Raw genomic sequence first — 24,115 nt, 5'->3', positions numbered from 1 at the left:
TTGCCCCAGTCTCACAAGTCTAAGTTTGTTCGCGGTAAGAAGAATGCTTCGTTTAGGCCCTCTCAGGGGTCCTTTCGTGCCTTTCGGTCGCACTATAAGGGTAAGCCCTTCAAGGAACAAGGCTCCCAGAAGAAGCCGTGGGCAGGTAAGCAGAAGTCAGGCCAGTCCGGGTCCGCTGCCCATAACAATGCGGCCTGAAGGGGCGCCCTCACCCAGTTCTGGGGTGGGGGGACGTTTGCTCGGTTTTCTTCAACCCTGGCTTGCCCGCGTTCAGGACAGGTGGGTTCAGGAAATCGTTCGATCTGGATACAAGATCGAGTTTCTCGGCCGGCGGGCAGATTTTTTCCCTCAAATCTTCAGCTGTCTCCGGAGCGCTTGCGGGATCTGCACCTGGCGGTGCGGGACCTGCGGGCTCAGGGAGTGGTGATTCCGGTGCCTCATCGGGACAGATTTCGGGGGTTCTATTCAAATCTGTTCACTGTGCCCAGAAAGGAGGGCAAGGTACGTCCGATTCTGGACTTGAAAGCTCTGAACCGCTTTGTGCGGGTTCGCAAGTTCCGCATGGAATCCCTGTGCTCGGTGGTGGCTGCCCTGGTTCCGGGGGAATTCATGGCCTCCATCGACTTGAAGGATGCGTACCTTCACATTCCCATTTTCGAGGGTCACCAGCAGTACCTTCGATTCGCCATTGCGGAGGATCACTACCAATTTGTGGCGTTGCCTTTTGGTCTTGCCTCGGCTCCGCGGGTTTTCACCAAGGTGCTTGCGCCGGTTCTGGCTTTGTTGAGAACCCAGGGCATCTCGATCCTGGGGTATCTGGACGACATTCTGGTTCGGTCTGCGACCAGTCAGGGCCTGGTGAACGACCTGTCCGTCACGATGCAGACTCTGCAAGAATTCGGTTGGACGATAAATTTTCCAAAGTCGACGCTGTGTCCGTCGGTTCGTCTCCCTTACCTGGGAATGATCCTGGACTCTGTTCAGGCGAAGGTCTTCCTGCCGGAAGACAAGCTCCGGAAGCTTCAAGAAGAAGTCGGGTCTCTCAGGGAAGTTCAGTGTTCGTCCCTCCGGACGTGCATGAGGTGTCTGGGACTGATGGTCTCGGCTTTCGAGGCGATACCCTTTGCCCAGTTTCACACGCGGGGTCTCCAAAGGGAGATTCTGGCCAGGTGGGACGGACGACCGCAATCTCTGGATCTCCAGATTTCGTTGAGTCATCGCACCAGAAGGGAACTTCTGTGGTGGCTCCAGTCCCCGGCGGTGTCGGGGGGCAAGTCCTTTCGCCCTTGTTCGTGGACTGTGATCACCACGGATGCCAGCCTGTCGGGCTGGGGTGGTGTTCTGGGCGTTCTGTCTGCCCAGGGAACTTGGTCGGAGGAGGAGTCCTCCCTTCCGATCAACATTCTGGAATTGCGAGCAATAAATCTCTGCCTTCGGCGTTGGTCGGACAGGCTGCAGGGCTGTCCGGTTCGGGTGCAGACGGACAATGCCACAGCGGTGGCCTACATCAACCACCAAGGGGGCACCAGGAGTGCCCGAGCGGCTCGGGAAGTAGCCGACATTCTGTCTTGGGCCGAGACGCACGTCCCGGCTATATATTCACATTCCGGGGGTGGAAAACTGGCAGGCGGATTATCTGAGCCGCCAGACCCTGGACCAGGGAGAATGGTCCCTTCACACGGATGTCTTTCGGATGTTGTGCGAGAAGTGGGGGTCCCCAGATGTGGACCTGTTCGCGTCTCGTCTGAACAACAAGGTGGAAAGGTTCGTGGCAAGGACGCGCGATCCTCGGGCAGACGCCTCAGACGCGTTGGTGGCGCCCTGGCATCAATATCGTCTGATGTATGCCTTTCCACCGATTCAGCTGCTGTTCGGGTTCCTTCGGAGGTTGGCCTCGGAACTGAAAACGGTGATTCTGGTGGCACCAGACTGGCCTCACCGGTCTTGGTACGCAGACCTCGTGAATCTGGCGGTCGACACTCCGTGGCATCTGCCTCTTCGAGACGATCTCCTGTCTCAAGGGCCGATATTTCATCCTGCTTTACAGTCGCTGGCTTTGACGGCCTGGCTGTTGAAACCCAGATTATGAAGGATAGGGGTCTATCCCCCGAGGTCATTCACACCTTGATTAAGGCTAGAAATTCCTCTTCGGGGAAGGTTTACTACCGTACTTGGAAGGCCTATTTTGCCTGGTGTGAGTCCAGGGGGTATTCCCCTCGTTCATACTCAGTATCAAGGGTGTTGGCTTTTCTTCAAACGGGCGTGGACCAGCGTTTGGCGTTGGCCACGATTAAGGGTCAGATTTCTGCTCTGGCCGTTCTCTTTCAGCGTCCTGTGGCGTCTAATTCTTTAGTTGGCACCTTTGTTCAAGGGGTGCGGCATCTGGTCCCTCCTAGGAGGGAGCCTTTGCCTCCATGGGACTTGAATCTTTTTCTGTCCGTGTTGCAACATGCTCCCTTTGAAAAAATCAGGGAGATCTCGTTGTCTATGTTGTCCAAGAAGGTCGCCTTTTTGGTGGCAATCACCTCGGCTCGTAGGGTGTCGGAGCTGGCTGCCTTGTCCTGCAGATCTCCGTATTGGGTGGTTCATTTGGATAAGGTGGTCTTGCGTCCTAACCCGTCTTTCCTTCCGAAGAGGATCTCGGAATTTCACCTCAATTAGGACATTGTTCTGCCTTCGCTTTGCGCAAAGCCTAAACATCCAAAGGAAGTGGCTTTGCATTCCTTGGATGTTGTTCGGGCGATCAGGGTTTACCTGTCATCGACTGAATCCTTTCGCAAGACGGATTCTCTATTTGTCCTTCCAGAGGGACCTCGGAAGGGCATGGCGGCGTCGGCTTCTACCATCGCCAAATGGATCAGACAGGCCATTGAGCAGGCCTATGCTTTGAAGGGGAAAGTTCCCCCCATGCCTGTGAAGGCGCACTCTACGAGATCTCTGAGTACGTCTTGGGCCTGTCATCATCGGGCTTCTGTGGCCCAGGTGTGTAAGGCGGCGACTTGGTCGTCCGTTCACACCTTTTCAAAATTCTACAAGGTGGATGTTCAGGCATCGGCAGATGCTTCCTTTGGCCGCAAAGTTCTTAGTGCGGCAGTGCCTTAGGGTCCCTGGTTTGGGTCCTTGGCTGTTGGGGTATTTTTACTCCTGGGTTACTTGTTCTTTCCTGGGTTGTTGCTTCTGTTGAGCAAGTTTTTTTCATGTTGCCCAGTTGGTTTCCTTCCTTTGGTAAGGTTCCTTTCTCTGATGTAGGTATTGCGTTGCCTTAGGCGCGGCTGCTTTTTTTCCCACCCCTCATGTCTACACTGCTTTGGGGCGTCCCATTGGTGACGAATATGAAGGGGCGGCGACTGTCGGAGGACGTAAGAGAAAACTGAATTTTTGTAAAATCTTACCTGTAAAATTCCTTTCTCGGAGTCCTCCGACAGTCGCCGCCCCCGCCCCTCTTTTGGGGTTTTGTTTATGTACTCTACTGCTATGCTACTGAAACTGAGGTTGGAATGCAGGAAGCAGGAGGGTATTGACTGAGCGGACCACCCCCTGGGGGTGGGGTATGCTAAAAGCTTTGATATTAACATATTCTGTTGTCTAGCCACTCCTACGGAGCAAAGGTCAATAACCCATTGGTGACGAATATGAAGGGGCGGCGACTGTCGGAGGACTTATAGAAAGGAATTTTACAGGTAAGATTTTACAAAAATTCCGTTATTTTCCATATGTCAAGCCAAAATTTAACTGAATCATGATCAATGCTAAAAAGATCTGCACTTTCCATAATAACCAATCTAAATTTGATAAGACATGGCAACCTTGGATACAATATCGCTGGATAAGTCAGGCTGGAGGCAAAGGATATCTACTTTTGTTCCACCTTTCACTTTTCCTACTCTTTTTCTACCTCCTTTACCTACCAACATGTCCAGAATATATACCCCTAGAATATATTGTCTTTGACCATAGCAATATCAATATATTTTATATTAGGTTTTTTTTTAAGCTCCAGGCCTTTTTTTGTCACCTTTACATGTAAAAATCTGTTTTTTTTTGCTAGAAAATTAGTTAGAACCCCCAAACATTCTATATATTTTTTAAAGCAGAGTCCCTAGATAAATTAAAAGAATAAATTGGTGGTAGTTACAATTTATTTTTGTATGTATGTCACACGTTATTTCAGCAGCATTTTTTCAAACTCAATTTTTTTTGGAAAAAATACCCTTTTTTGAATTTGAATGCAAAAAAACACAATACATAACCCAAGTTTTTTGAACATAAAAAGATGTTACTTCGAGTAAGTAGATTCGAAACTTGTCACACTTTAAAATTGCGTAGGCCCGTGCAAGAGCAACAAAAATGATTAATTTTACTATCCATAGACATGGTTTGAAAGATTTTACAGGGTACCACTTAAGATTTACACTGGAAGTTTAGAATGATCTGACATTCCCGGCGATACCTCACATTTGTGGGATGATTGCTGTTTGTGTGTGTGGGGGACCGAAACACATGATCGCCTTTGCATGCTAGTATGAGGGGAAGGGGGCACCTGTTTTAATTTGTACACTGTTGCTTTCAATTTTTACACTGTTGCAGTCTGTGCTCTAATTCACCCCAAAGTTGTTCTATAGGGTTTGATTCAGGACTCAGTGCAGGCTAGTCAGGTTCCTCCACCCCAAACTCACTCATCCATGCCTAAATGGACTTTGCTTTGTGCACTGGTGCGCTGTCATGTTGGAACAGGAAGGACCAACCCAAAACTGTTCCCACAAAGTTTAGAGCTTAAAATTGTCCAAAATGTCTTGGTATGTTGATGCCTTAACCACTTTAGGACCGCTCACATTGCTGCTACTGCGGCAATATGGCACGATCCCGTCCAGCGACGTAGACCTACATCTCTGGACTCCTCCCCCTGTAGGCGGCGCGCTCCCGCTGTATTCAGTCACAGCGGGAGTCGGGCCAGGGGAGGAGCGGCGGCGATCGCCGCTGCTTTTCCCCGATCGTCGGGGAATCTAGTTTGGAGATCCGCCCGTCTGTGTAAACAGAGCGGGTGGATCTCCTCAGTGACAGGGAGTGACAGATCGCAGTGTTCAGCATAGCTGAACATCCGATCTGTCCCTGACTCACTCAGTCACCTCCCCCCACACACGTCAGTAAGCACTAGGCATACATTAACCCCTCCCGCTCCAATAAAATTAACCCCTTCCCTGCCAGTGTCATTTTTACAGTAACAGTGCATATATATAGCACTGATTACTGCAGTAATGTCACTGGTAACCCCAAAAGTGTCAAAAATGTCAGTCAGGGGTCCGATCTGTCCGCCGCAATGTCGCAGTCCCGCAAAAAAAAAATCGCAGATCACCACCATTACTCGTTAAAAAAAAAAACACCAAAAATGACAGAAATCTTTCCCTTAGTTAGTAAACGCAATAACTTTTTTGGGCAAACCAATCAAAATGCGCTTATTGTGATTTTTTTTTTTACCAAACATATGTAGCAGAAAACAAATTGGCCAAAAATTTTAAAAAAATTGGATTTTTACATTTTTTTGGGGGGAATTTCATATAAAAAATGTTAAAAATATTGTTGTTTTTTCAAAATAAACGCTCTTTTTTTGTTTATAGCGCAAAAAGTAAAAATCGCACAGGTGATCAAATACCACCAAAAGAAAGCTCTGTTTGTGGGGAAAAAAAAGGATGTAAATTTCATTTGGGTACAGCGTCGCATGACCACGCAATTGTCAGTTAAAGTTGCACAGTGCCGAATCGCAAAAAGTGGCCTGGACGTAAGACAGCAAAATCCTCCGGTGGTAAAGTGGTTAAGAGTTCCCTTCACTGGAACTAAGGGGCCAAACCTAACCGCTGAAAAACAACTCCACACCATAATCCCACCCTCCACTGAATGAGTTCTGACCTCAACCCAATAGAACACCTTTGGGGTGAATTACAGTGCAGACTGTGAGCCAGGCCTTCTCATCCAACACCAGTGCCTGACCTCACAAATGCACATTGGTCAAACATTCCCAAAGACACTCCTAAACCTTGTTGACAGCCGTCCCAGAAGAGTTGAAGCTGTTATAGCTCCAAATGGTGGGCCAACTCAATGTGGAACCCTACGGCCTAAGACTGGAATGCCATTAAAGTTCATGTGCGTGTAAAGGCAGGTGTCTCACTACTTTTGGTAATCTAGTGTATCTTCTTTAGATACTATTGTAAATTTTGTGGAGATGTATTTTACCAATGATACGGGTCACCATTTTTTGTACTCAAATTTGTACATTATACAAAAATCAATAATAAGATTGAAATACACAATCATCGCTCATTTCAATATAAGTAAAGGTAAAATTGTTGCTTTTGGCTAGAGCACCAGGTGCGCGTCCTATTTAATTTTTACAATTTTAACAATCAGACACCCTCTTTTTTCATTTCATAGATTCAGAACATCTGCACTGTATTTGTCTATTATACATGTTCCTCTCAGGAACAGTTATTTGTATTCTTTCTTAGACATTTAATCTAAGGCCATCTTTTATTAAGAACAATATCTTATGGTAATATTATTTTACAGGATGTGCAGATTATAAACTGGCTTCATGAATTACGGATTTCGGTTACACATCTGACCATTGAATATGAGCAGCTTGTCAGCATTGTACTGGTAAGTGTAAATCTTTGAACCTTGTGTGATTTATTTAACCTCCCTAGCGGTATTCCCGAGTGTGGCTCAGGGTTAATATAGGGTACCAAAGGCGGTAACCCCGAGCCACACTCAGGATTACCCCAGAATCAAACACGCCTTCCTCTATGATCCCCCGCCGTCCTTCCCGCCCTCCTCTAGCCATCCTCCCGCTTTCCTGCCGCTGTGTGCTCGGCTGGTGCCGGCACCTGTCTTCCGGTTCCCCGTTGCCACGCAGGGGGGTGCAACCAGTGGCAAATTCAAAAATTTAAATACACCAAATTCATGATACAAAGTTGTGATCCTATGTCATGCCATTTCACTACAGGATTGCACCTGGTGGCTTTTCCAGTGCCCTGCTTGTGCTTTTCCAGTTCTTTGTGCCTGGAAAATTGAGAACGACCATGGCGTCCAAAAAGGGTTCTTTTTGCGCAAAAGCGCTTTTAGACGAACCAGAAAACAGCGACAGTTTTCTAGGTTTTTCAAGTGACAGCCTGTCTCCCAATGGCTCCCAGGTTGTCTTCTCAGCGGCTCTTGCTGAGTGTAGGATGGGGACAAGAGGGGTGCAGGTGCTGTGCGGATCATGACACCCCCACTGGAGTATCTCCCTGTAAGTGAGAGATTCTGAGCCACCTACAGTGTGTGGGTAGGTACTAGAGCTGGCTGGGTGCTTCAGCTTAATACAGCAACCAAAGTAAGACACGTCGAAGATGGTGTAGCTTTTAAGGAGGGGGGGGGGGGGAGAAGATTGGGGCAGTGAGGGAGGGTTGCATGCAGATGTCAGAGCTAAAGAGGGGTGAAAATGAGATGTGGATGGGGGGCTGCAGAGGTAAACAACTCTGGAAGAAGGCTGAACTCTGCACTCTGTATGCAGCACAACGAACACTGCACTATGTACGCAGTGCACCCCTGGTATTTTATGCCTCTTTATGACCCTCCTATACTGTTAATGAAATTTGACCATACCCACTATTTGATGTGATTTGTAGTGTGTGTGTGTGTGTGTGTGTGTGTGGGGGGGGGGGGGGTGGTTTGGTCATGGTTGAGTTCCTGCACCTATTTTCTGAGAAAAACAAACCCTGCCTACTGTATATAATACTATACTAAAATACCCCGCGCCCCTACAGGACACCAGCAGCTGGCTCTAAAACACTGGATGGTTTAGAAGATAAATATAGATAGATGAGTAGCGCTAGTTATATTACACATGACAAAATAGGTAAAAATCCATAAAGGATGCAGTGCTTCAGGATGCAGGTTATAGGGTCGGCGTATTCTCCACCCAGGTGTTTCACAAAGAGTAAATGTGACAGACCCAGCCACCAAACACTGACTCTTACCAGATGGTTACAGGAATACGGCAGTAAGCCGTTAAGGGACCGCTACAACCCCTTCACAGGAACCAGGCACCACAAAGATATCCTCTGTATATTCACAGCCTCCAGTCTCCAAACATGATTACAGGAAACCGTATAACATGTAAGAGCCCGATCCTTCCACAGTGACTCGATGGACCAGAAACCTCATGCAAATGGGGAAACGCCAAAAAGGAACGGGCCCATAGTGCATTATCATCAATAAAAACTTTTATTCAAAAGACAACTAGGGTATGCACTCACCCAATAAGCAAAAGTAAAAGCATGTAACATGAGCTTTGGACAGTGTTCCTCCGGTGATAACCGAGAAAATGGCCGACCTCCAACTTCCGGTTGTGACGTAGGTGACGCTTGGCTAGCTCCTCCGGATGCGTTTCATAATTACGACGTCTTCGAGGGGGTGTGTATATAACTGTATTACTGTACCTTACTGTATATAACAAATTTGGTCTGACAATTGACCTACTGTGTAATGCCAGGGAAAAACCATTGAAACATGAAATAATGGTATGCCGGTCTCCCAAAATGATTTCAGCAAGAACACCAGGCTGTCCGTCATCTGTATACACCAGTGGTATTTCACCAAGTCCGTGGTGAAGGATTAGAAATAGAGAATGGGAGATATGTTGCCTATGGTGCGTGCATTCCTCGCTACATATTCCACACCTCGACCCAAAAGCTCGTAGTAGCTGTTGTCCCCGTGTAAGATAAGGAGGTGTTATCTAGGTGTTGATAGATATGATACCTTTATTATCCTGAAATTGTAGGCTATAACATATGGAGAATACAAGTGGACTGGTGGATTCAGTTAATTTAGGATGGCATTGTGTGAATAAATCAGACCTATATAATCTCCTGGCATATAGGCGAGCCTGTCTGACATTAGATTTTGTTTGCAAAGCCTGGTTTCCAATGAGATAGCGTTCCTATCAATATCCGTAGAACTGCAATGGTCCCTAGCCCTGACATATACCAATCCACTGGGAAACCTCTCAAAAATTAATAGCCTGTTGGTACCTTTATTATCCTGAAATTGTAGGCTATAACATATGGAGAATACAAGTGGACTGGTGGATTCAGTTAATTTAGGATGGCATTGTGTGAATAAATCAGACCTATATAATCTCCTGGCATATAGGCGAGCCTGTCTGACATTAGATTTTGTTTGCAAAGCCTGGTTTCCAATGAGATAGCGTTCCTATCAATATCCGTAGAACTGCAATGGTCCCTAGCCCTGACATATACCAATCCACTGGGAAACCTCTCAAAAATTAATAGCCTGTTGGTACAGAACACCAATTAGTGAGATTCTACCCCTCCCAGTCTCCACTCTGCTGGAGAGAATGTGGACAACCAGGTATCCTCCTGTATCCTATACATTCTGGACATGTAAAACTCTCACCAATTTCTGGAATAAACGGTTCACCATTATAGCTGAAATCACAATGTGGTTATCACATTAGTATATATTGGAGTTATTATCTGATTGTGATATCAGATCATCTGAAACTACATTTTAGTGACAACTTATTACTGCGATTACTATCGCTTGATACTGTGATTTGGCTTTGTATGCCTGAGAGTAGAAGTTGGATATAGATTTTAGGATTTGGATATGTACATGGTCTAGGATTGAGACATATATTTAAGCAGCTCCTTGTATATGTTGTATGATTCGGATACATACTTGTCACGATTCGGATTTTATTATTTATTAAAGACGGATACACCATTGGTTTTAGGATTTGGATACATACCTTTTTATAACTTTTATCAGAAATATTTCTGTTGGTAAGATACGTATATATATGTTGTATGATTCGGATACATACTTGTCACGATTCGGATTTTACTATTATTGATCTATTTATTGAAGACGGATACACCATTGGTTTTAGGATTTGGATACATACCTTTTTAAATCTTTTATCAGAAATATTTCTGTTTGTAAGAGTTGGACACATATTTTAGGATTCAGAATTTTATTTGTATATTTATTTTGAAGATACATGCACCATTTGTTTTAGGATCCGGACACTAAGCCTTTATGATTCGGAATTTACTAGACTTTTTCACAATCGGATTTACTTTGTCATTTTAGCAGTTTTTATATATTCTCACAATTTTTACAGAATTGTGTAAATGATAATTCCCACCATATTTTATCAGAAGATGATTGTACTACACGTATGCGAATAGGGAACTCACTTTTGAGCCCCTTCTGAGATTGTTTCCCCACCAGCACCGACTCACTTTTGCGATTTGATTTTCATTATCCTTGTTTCCAATATCTTTCTTTTCCTGACCACTTGGTCTCCTACCGCAACCCCATACTACTGAGCATAACTTCACCTTAACATTACCCTAATGCCATACTGGTGTACGCATGTTATTTCCCCTCTCTTCCCCACTTTTTTTTTATTCCTGTTATCACCTTTTTTACATGGTTTTCGTATGTTCCACCATCCATTCATCCATGATTGGTTTTTATCTGTTGCATTTGTTAATCATGCGGCTGCGTCTGCTATCATCTGTTATTCTTTTCCTTTTCTCAAAAACTTAATAAAAAATATTTGAAATAAAAGAAAAAAAAATCCCTAGAACTGGAGAAATTACGTCCTTTTCCTGATAAACTGATCACGTGGAATAGCCCTAAACCCCGTACACAGGGGCTCAATGTCAGAAGACATTTGCCGGTTAAAAAAAAACGTCCGACATTTGGTCCGTGTGTATGTTGGACGATCATGCTGAAAAACCAGCAGTCGACTGACTCATGATCAGTGCTCTCAGCCAATGACGGAATGTTCATGTGGGGTTGAACGGAGAAAAACGAGTGTGGGGTGACAACTGGACCCATGTAGGAGTGCATTCTTGGAAGTGGACCAGAAGACAAATTCCCCTAAGAGTGGGACTTTAAATGGCAAAATCCAGGACTTGAGTTGCAAAAGTATTTGAATAATTTTATTAACACATGATATACAAAAATGCGTTTCAAAAAGACATAGTGAAATGATCAAACAAATTAGCAAATTAAAAATAAGTGGCCATAAGTTACGTCTCAGGGACTGGAGGTGGCTGAGATTTCCAAAGGAGACCAGATGCGTTTCGGTCAATCGCCTTTCTCAACGGTCAAATAAGGACAGATCTCAGACACATAGGGAGGTCCTGGATGAGACGAAAAGGAGGGCCACAAGAAATTTAAAACCCAACAGGTAAAAACCTGTGTCTCAAAGGACTGCTGTGCTCCTGAGGGCTTTGTTTTACACTCTGCCATATAAATAAATGTACATATTACTATTTCATAGTAAAAGAGGCCAGAATGGGAGACCCGAAGGTCGACAGGGGCTATGGAGCAGTATAAGGTGGTTGAGAAGCAGGGATGGCCGCGCCTGACCAAAAGGTTCCCACAAGGATCCCAAGGATCGATCCACAACAGAGGGCGTTGTAATGCGTAACTCCATATGTAGACTCTCAGTGGAGGTAAATCATATGCTGGTATTAGAAATAGTAGGGGGTCCCTGTAAGGAGGATCCCTGGGTGTCCGGGGGAAAAAATTTGCAATGGTGGCTCGCAGCCTTTCTTGGAAGTGGGTTTTCTGTATGCTGGAACCGTGACTGTCCCAGTATGGGTGGATAAGACAAGATCAAGATAATGGATTGTGGAATGATGATGTTCCAATATAAATCTCACTTTTAGGGTATTGTTTAAGGTAGCTCAACAATTAAGTTGTGGGTGTGTCACATTTGGCAATGGAAATCAGGTTATCTATGTAGCAAAAATAGGTGATGGAATCCCTAAATGGGTTATTGGCACTATAAACATAATGTTCCTCCCACCACCCCATATACAAGTTAGCATAGGTGGGAGAGAAACGAGTACCTATAGATACCCCTATTTTTGAATGTACCATTTCTTGTTGAAAATAAATTAGTTGTGATGTAACAAAAAAGACACCCCTTCCAGAATGAACCATTTTAATTCAGAGGAGTATTCTGTATAAAGGTTCATGTGGTGTTTGAGTGAGCGGAGACCCAAATCATGAGGGATGCTGGAATATAAGGATCTGACATCACAGGTTAACCATTTCATGTTTTCATCCCATTGTAAGCCTTAAAATGTTTGCACAGCGTGTTTAGTCTGGGATCCTCTACTCTAAGGACTGTGGACTTTTTCTTCTATTGTTAGCCATCACATCACAGAGCGCGGTCCGCACTGCAGGCAGCCGCGCCGGTCTTCAGAAGGAGCATACGTGTCTCTAAGTCCTTGTTGCCGTGTAAGTGTCTGTCTTTTTTTTTTTTTTTTTTTTATATAAATCGTGTGTTAAGATAATGCACTATTGGCTATTCCTCTCATTTTGGTGAACATACTGTACACCGGGCGGGCTGAGCCTCCAACACTTGGTTATTTGCATCCACAAGGAGAAGCAAGTCTAATAGTGTGGGATCAATAGGAACTCAGCCTGGATATCCTTTCTGGGGAGTCTGCCTTGAAGCTTACCCTAACTAGTCATTTGGTAAGAAGCAATATTCTCACTTGTACAGCACGTGGTGGTACACAGAGTGTTGATGTATTGTTGCGGCTGGGATTTTTTCCATTGATTCACTTCATGCATTATTGAAGTGGGATCTGGTAAGGAGCCATTCCACTGCTTATGTTTGTATCACAAGGTGGTGAACACACAGTTGCCTTTTCACTTTGTCTGCAAGGAGTCACGTTCATCGAATTTGTCTATTTAAAGGAGTCAACTATATATCACATTTGTCTTTTAGAGACTTTTGCTATCAGAACCCACATCACTTTTGTTTGGACTGCATTTATGGTTATAGAGCGGTTTCTGCATCGTTCACTATACACCCATACATTGTATATTTATTTGTATTTATATATATATATTATTTGTGGTATTTTAGTTGAGCGCACTCATTTTCTTTACATGTTTTTTCTACTGAACCAATGAATGATAAGGAGACTTTAAATGGCCTGTTTCACAAACTAGAATGAACAGGCTCCCTTAACAGCTTGGAAGTGAAGAATTAAGTTTTCAAATCCCAATGGACCAACGTTTTTGATGAAGCCTCTAAAGGACTAATGAGACTCATAACCAAAATTTAAACAGTCAAGACAGAGATTAGTCTCTTACAACAGGACTTAGAACATTTTCATAATTTACCTAAGTTTAAACAGAATGAAAATCATCTCTTGAAAAATATTGAAACACTCGAAGATGACATCATACAGGCAAAAAGATCTCAATTTCTCAGCGATAAATTTGAGGGACTTTGTATAGATCGAAAACTCTTAATCACAATCCCAAATCAAGAAGGAAAAGATCTGGAGGATCAACACATTTTATTCTGAGAATACTATCAATGACCACAAGCACACCCAAGAGAGTTAGCTTTTCTGAAACAATGGTGATTATATCAAAATAGTCAGAGACCCCCAAAAAGAAGGGGGGGAAGTGGCAACAAGAGGTAAAAGACATCATGGGCTCAATCATGTACATTAGATTCGGTCCAAACTTTGAATGTTCTGAATTTGTCTATTTTGCCACAATAAGAAGCCAATATACTTTTTAAAGGTCTGAATTTTGCACCAACAACTGATTTTAATATTTTTCCACACTTAGGCAGGCCATACACGGTGCAAATTTCTTTCCTGCAACCGATTTCCTCATCAACACAATGCTGGGAAGAGAAAGTGATTATCACTAGTGGCTATAGCAGCTACTTGCATTAATCGGATGCAAATCTGCCAGGCTGGTTGTACTTAGGTTGGTCGATCAATCAACTTGGTACAATCAGCTGGCTCATTAACAAATCTTAACCGTTTCTTGCTGGTGCATTCAAAAACAGGGGGCCTCTATGGGCGCTCAATTTGCTCCCACCTACGCTAACTTGTATTCCATGTTCCTGTGTGAGGAGGAGGCAGAGGATCGTGCTGTGTGAGGAGGAGGAGATCTCACAGAGGAGGTGGCGCTGAGAGAAGCCGGAAGCTGTGTGCAGTGTGTGTGTGTGCGTGCGTGGAGGAGGAGAGCGTTCGAGTGAGCGAGGCAGGTGGAGAGGGCTGTGTGTGGAGGAGAGCTGCGGGTGACACGTGAGGGGAAGCCGCACAAGGAATCCGGGTGTCGGGTGCGGGTACAGAGGACTCAAGGGACTTGTGACAGAGCGGCGGCGGTGGAGGACTGAGGGACGTGAGTAGGGGGACTGATCAGCTGATTGGGGGGGGGTAACTAAGTGACTGTGACTGACTGACCTGCAACTGATGGTGCTCTGTGACTGACGGTGCTCTGTGACTGACGGTGCTCTGTGACTGACGGTGCTCTGTGACTGACGGTGCTCTGTGACTGACGGTGCTCTGTGACTGACGGTGCTCTGTGACTGACGGTGCTCTGTGACTGACGGTGCTCTGTGACTGACGGTGCTCTGTGACTGACGGTGCTGTGCGACCGACTGACCATGCTCTGCGACTGACTGTGCTCTGTGACTGACTGCTCTGTGACTGACTGCTCTGTGACTGACTGCTCTGTGACTGACTGCTCTGTGACTGACTGCTCTGTGACTGACTGCTCTGTGACTGACTGCTCTGTGACTGACTGACTGCTCTGTGACTGACTGACTGACTGCTCTGTGACTGACTGACTGACTGCTCTGTGACTGACTGACTGCTCTGTGACTGACTGACTGCTCTGTGACTGACTGACTGCTCTGTGACTGACTGACTGCTCTGTGACTGACTGACTGCTCTGTGACTGACTGACTGCTCTGTGACTGACTGACTGCTCTGCGACTGACTGACTGCTCTGCGACTGACTGACTGCTCTGCGACTGACGGACTGCTCTGCGACTGACTGACTGTGCTCTGCGACTGACTGACTGTGCTCTGCGACTGACTGACTGACTGTGCTCTGCGACTGACTGACTGACTGTGCTCTGCGACTGACTGACTGACTGTGCTCTGCGACTGACTGACTGTGCTCTGCGACTGACTGACTGACTGTGCTCTGCGACTGACTGACTGACTGTGCTCTGCGACTGACTGACTGACTGTGCTCTGCGACTGACTGTGATCTGCGACTGACTGAATGCTCTGCGACTGATTGTTCTGCGACTGACTGACTGGGCTATGCGACTGACTGATCTGTGACTGACTGATCTGTGACTGACTGCTCTGTGACTGACTGCTCTGTGACTGACTGCTCTGCGACTGACTGGGCTCTGCGACTGACTGACTGGGCTCTGCGACTGACTGACTGGGCTCTGCGACTGACTGACTGGGCTCTGCGACTGACTGACTGGGCTCTGCGACTGACTGACTGGGCTCTGCGACTGACTGACTGGGCTCTGCGACTGACTGACTGGGCTCTGCGACTGACTGGGCTCTGCGACTGACTGGGCTCTGCGACTGACTGACTGGGCTCTGCGACTGACTGACTGACTGGGCTCTGCGACTGACTGACTGTGCTCTGCGACTGACTGACTGACTGGGCTCTGTGACTGACTGACTGACTGTGCTCTGCCACTGACTGACTGACTGGGCTCTGCCACTGACTGACTGACTGGGCTCTGCCACTGACTGACTGACTGTGCTCTGCCACTGACTGACTGTGCTCTGCCACTGACTGACTGTGCTCTGCCACTGACTGACTGTGCTCTGCCACTGACTGTGATCTGCGACTGACTGTGATCTGCGACTGACTGTGATCTGCGACTGACTGTGATCTGCGACTGACTGTGCTCTGCGACTGACTGACTGTGCTCTGCGACTGACTGACTGACTGTGCTCTGCGACTGATAGTGCTCTGTGACTGACTGCTCTGCGACTGACTGTGACCGACGTGCTCTGCGACTGAGTACCCGGGAGGACTGGTAAGTATCTTAGCGACTGGTGAGTACCCCAGGTTTAGTACCAGATAGAGTAGGCAAGGGATAGTAGGTTGTTACTAATTATCCCCATAAAGTAGAGGGTAATGTCCGACAGGATTGGGGATGCCACTCAGTGCACTTCTTGCTCCATGTATGCGTTCCTTGATGAACCAATCGAGGGCGAATAGTGCTGTGCAGGATGTGTGCGACTTGTTTATCTGGAAGCCCAGATCCTGGATCTAGAAAACATAGTGGCAACACTGCGTAGCATCAACAACCTGGAAAGGAGCTTAGACATTACCCATCAGGCCCTGGCAGGGGCCAGCAAAGAGGTGACAGGCGTAGAGGAGACGCAGGCATCAGAGGTAGTTAGGATGACCGTTGGGTGACCGTTAGGAAGGGTAGAGGGAAGAGTGCCAGGGAGGCCAGTCCTGAGTTGGTACACCCTAACAAATTTGCCAAGTTGCAGGTTGAGGGGGATATCAACTCATGGGGTGGCAGTGCTGGAGCAGGCGCCCTCCCCCAGCTGCCAGGGGAGTGGCAGCTCCAGGAAGAAGGGGGGCCGACATTCAGGAAAGGTTAGACAGGTTGTGGTAGTGGGGGACTCAATCATCAAGAGGACAGAGAGGGCAATCTGTCGAAACGATCGCGGTAGCCGGACAGTATGTTTACCGGGCGCTCGAGTACAGCACATTGCAGATCGGGTAGACAGATTATTTGGCGGGGCTGGGGATGACCCAGCGGTCATGGTGCATGTGGGCACTAATGACCAAGTAAGAGGAAGGTGGAGGATCCTAAATAACGATTTCAGGGACTTAGGGAATAGATTGAGGAATAGGACCTCCAAGGTTGTTTTCTCTGAAATACTGCCGGTACCTCGAGCCACACAGGAGAGGCAGAAGGAGATTAGGGAACTTAACAAGTGGCTGAGAAATTGGTGTAGGAAGGAGGGGTTTGGGTTCATGGAGAACTGGGCTTCTCAGTCGGCTACCGGCTCTTTAGTAAGGATGGGCTGCACCTTAATGTGGATGGTACAGCTCTTTTGGGGAGAAAGATGGCCACCAAGTTGGAGGGGCTTTTAAACTAGGAGACTGGGGGAGGGCTCAGAAGTAGAGTCAGTCAGGAGGGAGCAAAGGACAGAAGGCAGTAGTTCCATAACAATATAAATTACCACTAAAATATGTAAAGTGATCCTCTGTGCTGAAAAGGTTAAATTTACACAATGAATATCTGAAATGCTGTTGCTTGATCAAACGGAATATTAAACATGATGAAATTAATCAAAAAACACACATAGTCTTTTGACTTTAAATTTCAGCAGCACAGGGATGGTGGTAACCCCTTCCCGATAATACAACAGATAAAACTGGACAATTAAATAGAGAAAGTATATGAACTTCACAAGTATATAAATGCATAAATTAAATGCATAAAATCTAAATAAAATAAAATAGAGTAAAATATATTATTTATACAAGTCCATCAAAAGTCCATAAAACGTTCAATGCATGGAGTAGGAGGATAAACTTTCATCCAAAAAAAGAGTATTGGAAAGTGCAGAATTACAGGGAACACCTTCACTCGCCATATATATATATATATATATATATATATATATATATGTGTGTTACATCCAAAGCAGTTCATGAATGTTTCGTTCATTGATGGACGCAGCGATCCATATTCAGAATCATAGAGTTATATTGCCACCTACAGTAGGACACTAGGCAGAATAAAGACTTGGCTACACCTCTCTGCTATATGCCTTCAGTTTTTTTTTTCTGCCTTGTCAGGGCATCTTTGGTCCTGGCAATTTTTTTTTTTCCTTTTTAAATGGCTTTTTTTTCTCCTGTGTTTTTTCCAGAGATGTACAATCAACTGCCGGAGCTGGATATCTAGGGCTGGATATCTAGATCTAGATCCAGTGGTTCCCCCAGTCTGGCTAGCGAGCGAAAGCAGACCAGAGCTTCACACTGGGTCGACCACAACATAATCCCACTGAAAAGGGGCTGGCCTGCGAGATAAATGCCTCGCAAAGTAGCGTACGACCGGGCCTTGGCCCGAGTTGCAGCATTCCTCCTGGCTGACAGGCCCTGCATTTCGGGGGTAGGAGGTTCTATCTACAGTGGTGCCTGCCTGGCTCCTGGTATGGGGAGTTCATGCCCTCCCCCTGGATGTGGCTTGGGACAGACGCGGGCACTCCCTTTCTGGGCGATCAGACCTGCAGTTTCCCCTTCTTCCCCCCTTTCCCCCAGTCTCCCCTTTGTGTTGGTGGTCCCTAAGTGGACTATCTTGGCCCCACCCCCTCCGGGGTAGAGCGGTGTGCAGGCGGGTGTATGGGGCTGGCGTACTGCTATGTACCTGTAGGGAGGGGGGATGTTGGGCATGCCACCAGCGGAACATTTTTCCCAGCTGGGGTGAGCACTGGCTGTTATGGTGGTCCTGTGCCCTGTACCCTCCTCCTTTTTCTTTTTTGTAAATTTCTGTTTATTAAGTTTTTTGCTTTTTAAACAAGAACATATCAACACAAACACAGTGCCACACAGGGCATACACATAAAAGAAACAAGTGACAACAGGTCACCCAAACCCCCACCCACCACCCCAGGCTCCACCCAGCTGGTCCATCATTCCGACAAATGCGCCTCAAGGAGGCTAGGAAAACCCCCAATGCCGTCCCAACACAAAGATATAACAGAGAGAGCAAACAACAGATATTAGCATCTTCCCTTAATTACAGAAAAAGAGAATCAATTTAGAAAGTAGACTACGAGAGCTTTGCAGTGTCAGTGCAGCAGACAGGCGACATAAGCATTCAACAAGAACATACCCACATCCACCCCAGCTTAGAATGACATTATGACCCTTACGACTGTTCAGCTGAGGTCGAGGCCGGAGAATCCAGCCACAGCCTCCACACCTTATCAAATTTGTGAGGGCATCGCCTACTGAGATACATAGCATAATAGAGCAGTGTCACCTTATTCACCAGACCCTTCCAAAAAATCCATCAACCAACCCCAGTAGGCAAACCTCAATAGAATTAGGAACCAGAATTTCTCTTACGTCCTCCGACAGTCGCCGCCACTTCATAATCTTCACTAATGGGGTATTGACCTTTGCTCCGTAGGAGTAGCTAGGCAACAAGATTTGTTAATATAAAAGCTTTTAGCATATCACACCCCTAGGGGGCGGTCCCCTCAGTCAATACCTCCCTGCTTCCTGCATTCTCAACTCAGTTTCTAATGCCTAGCTTAGGAGTGGCTGATACTGTGCTGGGGCTCTGTCTCAGCTTTCTATTCTCTTTTTTGATTTTATTTGAGTAGTTTTCTCTTTCTTTTACTAGCTGTTATTTTTCTCAGCATTTAGTTTAGTTTCTTCGGATGAAGATGATCATGCGGAGCTGGGTCTCGGACTGGCCACCCTGGTTCCCAGGGCTCAGGGCCAGGGGTTCCCCAGCCTGCCATCGAGCGTTCAGTCAGGTTTCCCTGGCATATTGAACAACCCGTCCCTGTTCGCTGCAGGGATGCTGCCTGTGAGGTGGCTACCTCACTGGACGCCATTTGCGGTTTCGCACCGCAGTTCCACTGCGTCCTGGCTGCGTCACTCCCTGTCCTCAGTACAGCGGTTTGGTCACTAGAGAAGGCTCCCCACGCCATCCGGACTGGTAAGTACATTTCTATGTGGGGACCTGTCTGTTTGGGTGTCAGTCTGTGACTGTGTGACCCTGCATGTCTGTATATGTGCTGAGCTCCCTGTCAGATTCCTGTGTGGAATAGCTGCCTTTTCTGTGGGCTGCGGGGGGGGGGGGGGCTCTCCCGATCTGCTATGTGTGCCGTGTGTGGGCAGACTGGGGTTAGACATGCTGTGCGGCGGCCGCTATTGCGGTCCGCCATTTTTTTGAGGCAAACTTGTGGTGTCCGGCCCTAAGTGAGTAGGGCGCGGTGTTTTGGCGCCAAACGCCGCCATTTTGATGGCGATCGATGTACAACCACATGTCGGCGCCATTTTGTACTTGCCCAAAAAATGCCTCAGCCGAGCGGCCACGTTTGTGTAGCCTACATAGGCTTTATAGGACGGTCAGTCATTACATCACTTCCTTTTGCTCTAGGACAGCGATCGGTGGCAGCAGCCTGTGTGGCCTCTCCAGGTTTTTACTTCTCCTTATCCTGTATTTCCCTGCTCAGTGTTCTTATCCCTGTGGGGGTCGATCTATGCAGTAGTGTGCGGTGGGCTACGCTCGCCGCGGTCTTAAGGGGACAGTACTCCTTTTTTCAATTATTGCTGGGGCATGGATTCTCAGGATTGCAAGTTTCCTCCCACCTTGGTGGGGGGCCAAGGGGCTGCTGCATCCCCCGAGGGGGCTGATCTGGCTGCTGTTGTGGCGAACTTGGCTTCTCAGGTGCAAATGCTAATGGCTGATCGATCCGCAAAATGGGCCAGATTGTCTATTTCCTCTGATTCAGAGGGCGATGGGGCTGCTATGGCTGGAGTGCCCTTCTCAGGGTCTCGTTCATCTCTGGACCTTGTGGGGTCTGAGGGGGAGGTTGAGGTAGATGGGGTTGATAATTCTCCCCCTGGCTCGCCTGAAGAGCTTGCACTCATGGATGAGTTGGTTGCTTCTATCAAAGAAACACTGCATTTGCAGGATGAACCATGTCCTCCTGCTTTGCTGTCCTCTTATGGGACACAAAGGAAGTGCAAAACAGCGCAGGTTTTTCCCTGCCCTGCGGAATTTCAGCGCGCTGTTGATGAGCAATGGCGCAATTTAAAGAAGCCATTTACGGTGCCAAGTAAGTTCAAGCTGCGTTATCCATTTACGCCCACCACTGATGAGCGTTGGTGTGTGCCGCCTCAGGTGGATCATGCGGTGGCGATTTTGAATAAATCTACTGCGATTCCTGCTGAGGATACCCCGGTGTTCCGGGACCCTACGGACAGGAGATTGGAGTCTCTTGCCCGTCATGCTTATACGGTTGCCGGTTCTATGCTGAAGCCTATTTTTGCTTCCATTTTGGCAGCCCAGGCTATTGCGGATTGGACGCAGGTGCTCAGGCGCACCCTGGTGGCTGACTCTGCTCCGCCGACAACATTGGCTATGGTGGATCAAATTCATCAGGGTGTCATGTATTTGTGTGATGCGGACTTGGATTTAGTCCCTTTGGCTGCACGCCTCTCAAGTGTGGCGGTTTTGCACCGTCGCCTGATCTGGCTGAAATGCTGGTCGGTTGACCAATCATCTCGCAAGACTTTAGCTAATTTGCCCTATGCGGGATCTCGCATTTTTGGCGAGTCTTTGGATACGCTGATAAAGGGTATCTCCGGGGGTAAGAGTTCTCTCTTGCCCCAATCTCACAAGAACAAGTTTGTTCGCGGTAAGGAGAATACCTCGTTTAGGCCCTCTCAGGGGTCCTTTTGTGCCTTTCGGTCGCAATACAAGGGCAAGCCCTTCAAGGGCCAAGGCTCCCAGAAGAAGCCGTGTGCAGGTAAGCAGAAGTCCGGCCAGTCCGGGTCCGCTGCCCATGCCAATTCGGCCTGAAGGGGCGCCCTCACCCGGTTCTGGGGTGGGGGGACGTTTGCTCGGTTTTCTTCAACCCTGGCTGGCCCGCATTCGGGACAGGTGGGTTCAGGAAATCGTTCGATCTGGATACAAGATCGAGTTTCTCTCTCGGCCGGCGAGCATATTTTTTCCCTCAAATCTTCAGCTGTCTCCGGAGCGTTTGCAGGATCTGCACCTGGCGGTGCGGGATCTGCGGGCCCAGGGAGTGGTGGTTCCGGTGCCTCATCGGGACAGATTTCGGGGGTTCTACTCCAATCTGTTCACTGTGCCCAGAAAGGAGGGCAAAGTGCCTCCGATTCTGGACTTGAAAGCTCTGAACCGCTTTGTGCGGGTTCGCAAGTTCCGCATGGAATCCCTGCGCTCAGTGGTGGCTGCCCTGGTTTCGGGGGTATTCATGGCCTCCATCGATCTGAAGGATGCGTACCTTCTCATCCCCATTTGCGAGGGTCACCAGAGGTACCTTTGATTCGCCATTGCGGAGGATCATTACCAATTCGTGGCGTTACCCTTCGGTCTCGCTTCGGCTCCGCGGGTTTTCACCAAGGTGCTTGCGCCGGTTCTGGCTTTGTTGAGAGCCCAGGGCATCTCTGTCTTGGGGTATCCAGACGATATCTTGATTCGGTCTGCGACCAGTCAGGGCCTGGTGAACGACCTGTCCATCACGATGCACACTCTGCAGGAGTTTGGTTGGACGATAAATTTTCCAAAGTCAACGCTGTGTCCGTCGGTTCGTCTTCCCTACCTGGGGATGATCCTGGACTCTGTTCAAGCGAAGGTCTTCCTGCCGGAAGACAAGCTCCGGACACTTCAGGACGAAGTCAGGTCCCTCAGGGACACTCAGTGCTCGTCCATCCGGACGTGTATGAGGTGTCTGGGACTGATGGTCTCGGCTTTCGAGGCGATTCCCTTCGCCCAGTTTCACACACGGGATCTTCAGGCGGAGATCCTGGCCAAGTGGGACGGGCGTCCGCAATCTCTGGATCTGCGGATTTCGTTGAGCCACCTCACCCGAAGGGGTCTTTTGTGGTGGCTCCAGTCCCCGGCGGTGTCGGGGGGCAAGTCCTTTCGTCCGTTATCATGGACGGTGATCACCACGGATGCCAGCCTGTCGGGCTGGGGTGGTGTTCTGGGCGTTCTGTCCGCCCAGGGAACTTGGTCGGGGGAGGAATCCTCCCTTCCGATCAACATTCTGGAATTGCGAGCAATAAATCTCTGCCTTCGACGTTGGACGGACAGGCTTCAGGGCCGTCCGGTTCGGGTGCAGACGGACAATGCCACAGCGGTGGCCTACATCAACCACCAAGGGGGCACCAGGAGTGCCCGAGCGGCTCGGGAAGTAGCCGACATTCTGTCTTGGGCCGAGACGCACGTCCCGGCGATAACGGCAGTTCACATTCCGGGAGTGGAGAACTGGCAGGCGGATTATCTGAGTCGCCAGACCCTGGACCAGGGAGAATGGTCCCTTCACCCGGATGTCTTTCAGATGTTGTGCGCGAAGTGGGGTTCCCCAGATGTTGACCTGTTCGCGTCTCGTCTAAACAACAAGGTGGAAAGGTTCGTAGCAAGGACGCGCGATCCTCGGGCAGACGCCTCATCAGACGCCCTGGCATCAGTATCGTCTGATGTATGCCTTTCCACCGATTCAGCTGCTGTCCAGGCTCCTTCGCAGGTTGGCCTCGGAACCGCACACAGTGATTCTGGTGGCGCCAGACTGGCCTCGCCGGTCTTGGTACACAGACCTCGTGAATCTGGCGGTCGACGCTCCGTGGCGTCTACATCTTCCAGAAGATCTCTTGTCTCAAGGACCGATATTCCATCCTGCTTTACAGTCGCTGGCTTTAACGGCCTGGCTGTTGAAAGCCAGGTCCTGAAGGATAGGGGTCTCTCCCCTGAGGTCATTCCCACTTTGATCAAGGCTAGGAAGGCCTCTTCGGGGAATATTTACTACCGTACTTGGAAGGCGTATTTTGCCTGGTGTGAGTCCAGGGGGTACTCCCCTCGCTCATACTCGGTATCGAGAGTGTTGGCCTTCCTTCAAACGGGCGTGGACTAGCGTTTGGCGTTGGCCACGATTAAGGGTCAGATTTCTGCGCTGGCCGTTCTCTTTCAGCACCCTGTGGCGTCTAATTCTTTGGTTAGCACCTTTGTTCAAGGGGTGCGGCACTTGGCCCCTCCTCGGAGGGATCCTTTACCTCCATGGGACTTGAACCTTGTTCTGTCCGTGTTACAGCATGCTCCCTTTGAGATCAGGGAGATCTCGTTGTCTCTGTTGTCCAAGAAGGTTGCCTTTTTGGTAGCGATCACTTCAGGCTGCAGGGTGTCGGAGCTGGCGGCCTTGTCCTGCAGCTCTCCCTACTTGGTGATTCACTTGGATAAGGTGGTCTTACGACCTAACCCTTCTTTTCTTCCGAAGAGGATCTCGGAATTTCACCTCAATGAGGATATTGTCTTGCCTTCGCTTTGCGCGAAGCCTAAGCATCCAACGGAGGTGGCTTTGCATTCCTTGGATGTTGTTCGGGCGATCAGGGTTTACCTGTCATCGACGAAATCCTTTCGCAAGTCGGATTCTCTATTTGTCCTTCCAGAGGGTCCTCGGAAGGGCAGGGCTGCGTCGGCTGCGACCATCGCCAAATGGATCAGACAGAC

The 24,115-nt window shown here is 48.1% G+C and overlaps 1 protein-coding gene across 3 annotated transcripts in view; it reads left to right on the top strand.

Annotated features, from left to right (window-relative positions):
* Positions 1-24,115, top strand: part of RRN3 (RRN3 homolog, RNA polymerase I transcription factor) — a 1,162,251-nt gene that overhangs the window by 229,501 nt on the left and 908,635 nt on the right. For all 3 annotated transcript variants that reach the window (XM_082260368.1, XM_082260367.1, XM_082260369.1), the window contains exon 3: positions 6,562-6,651. In XM_082260368.1, coding sequence (XP_082116494.1) covers positions 6,562-6,651 — 90 coding nt within the window. The remainder of the gene's footprint in view (positions 1-6,561; positions 6,652-24,115) is intronic.

The sequence above is a fragment of the Pelophylax lessonae genome, assembly GCF_965119305.1.
Source record: "Pelophylax lessonae genome assembly, chromosome: 6".
In the NCBI taxonomy this organism is placed as follows: domain Eukaryota; kingdom Metazoa; phylum Chordata; class Amphibia; order Anura; family Ranidae; genus Pelophylax; species Pelophylax lessonae.
The sequence above is the reverse complement of the archived record's forward strand: the minus strand, read 5'-3'. Positions and strand labels throughout refer to the sequence as shown.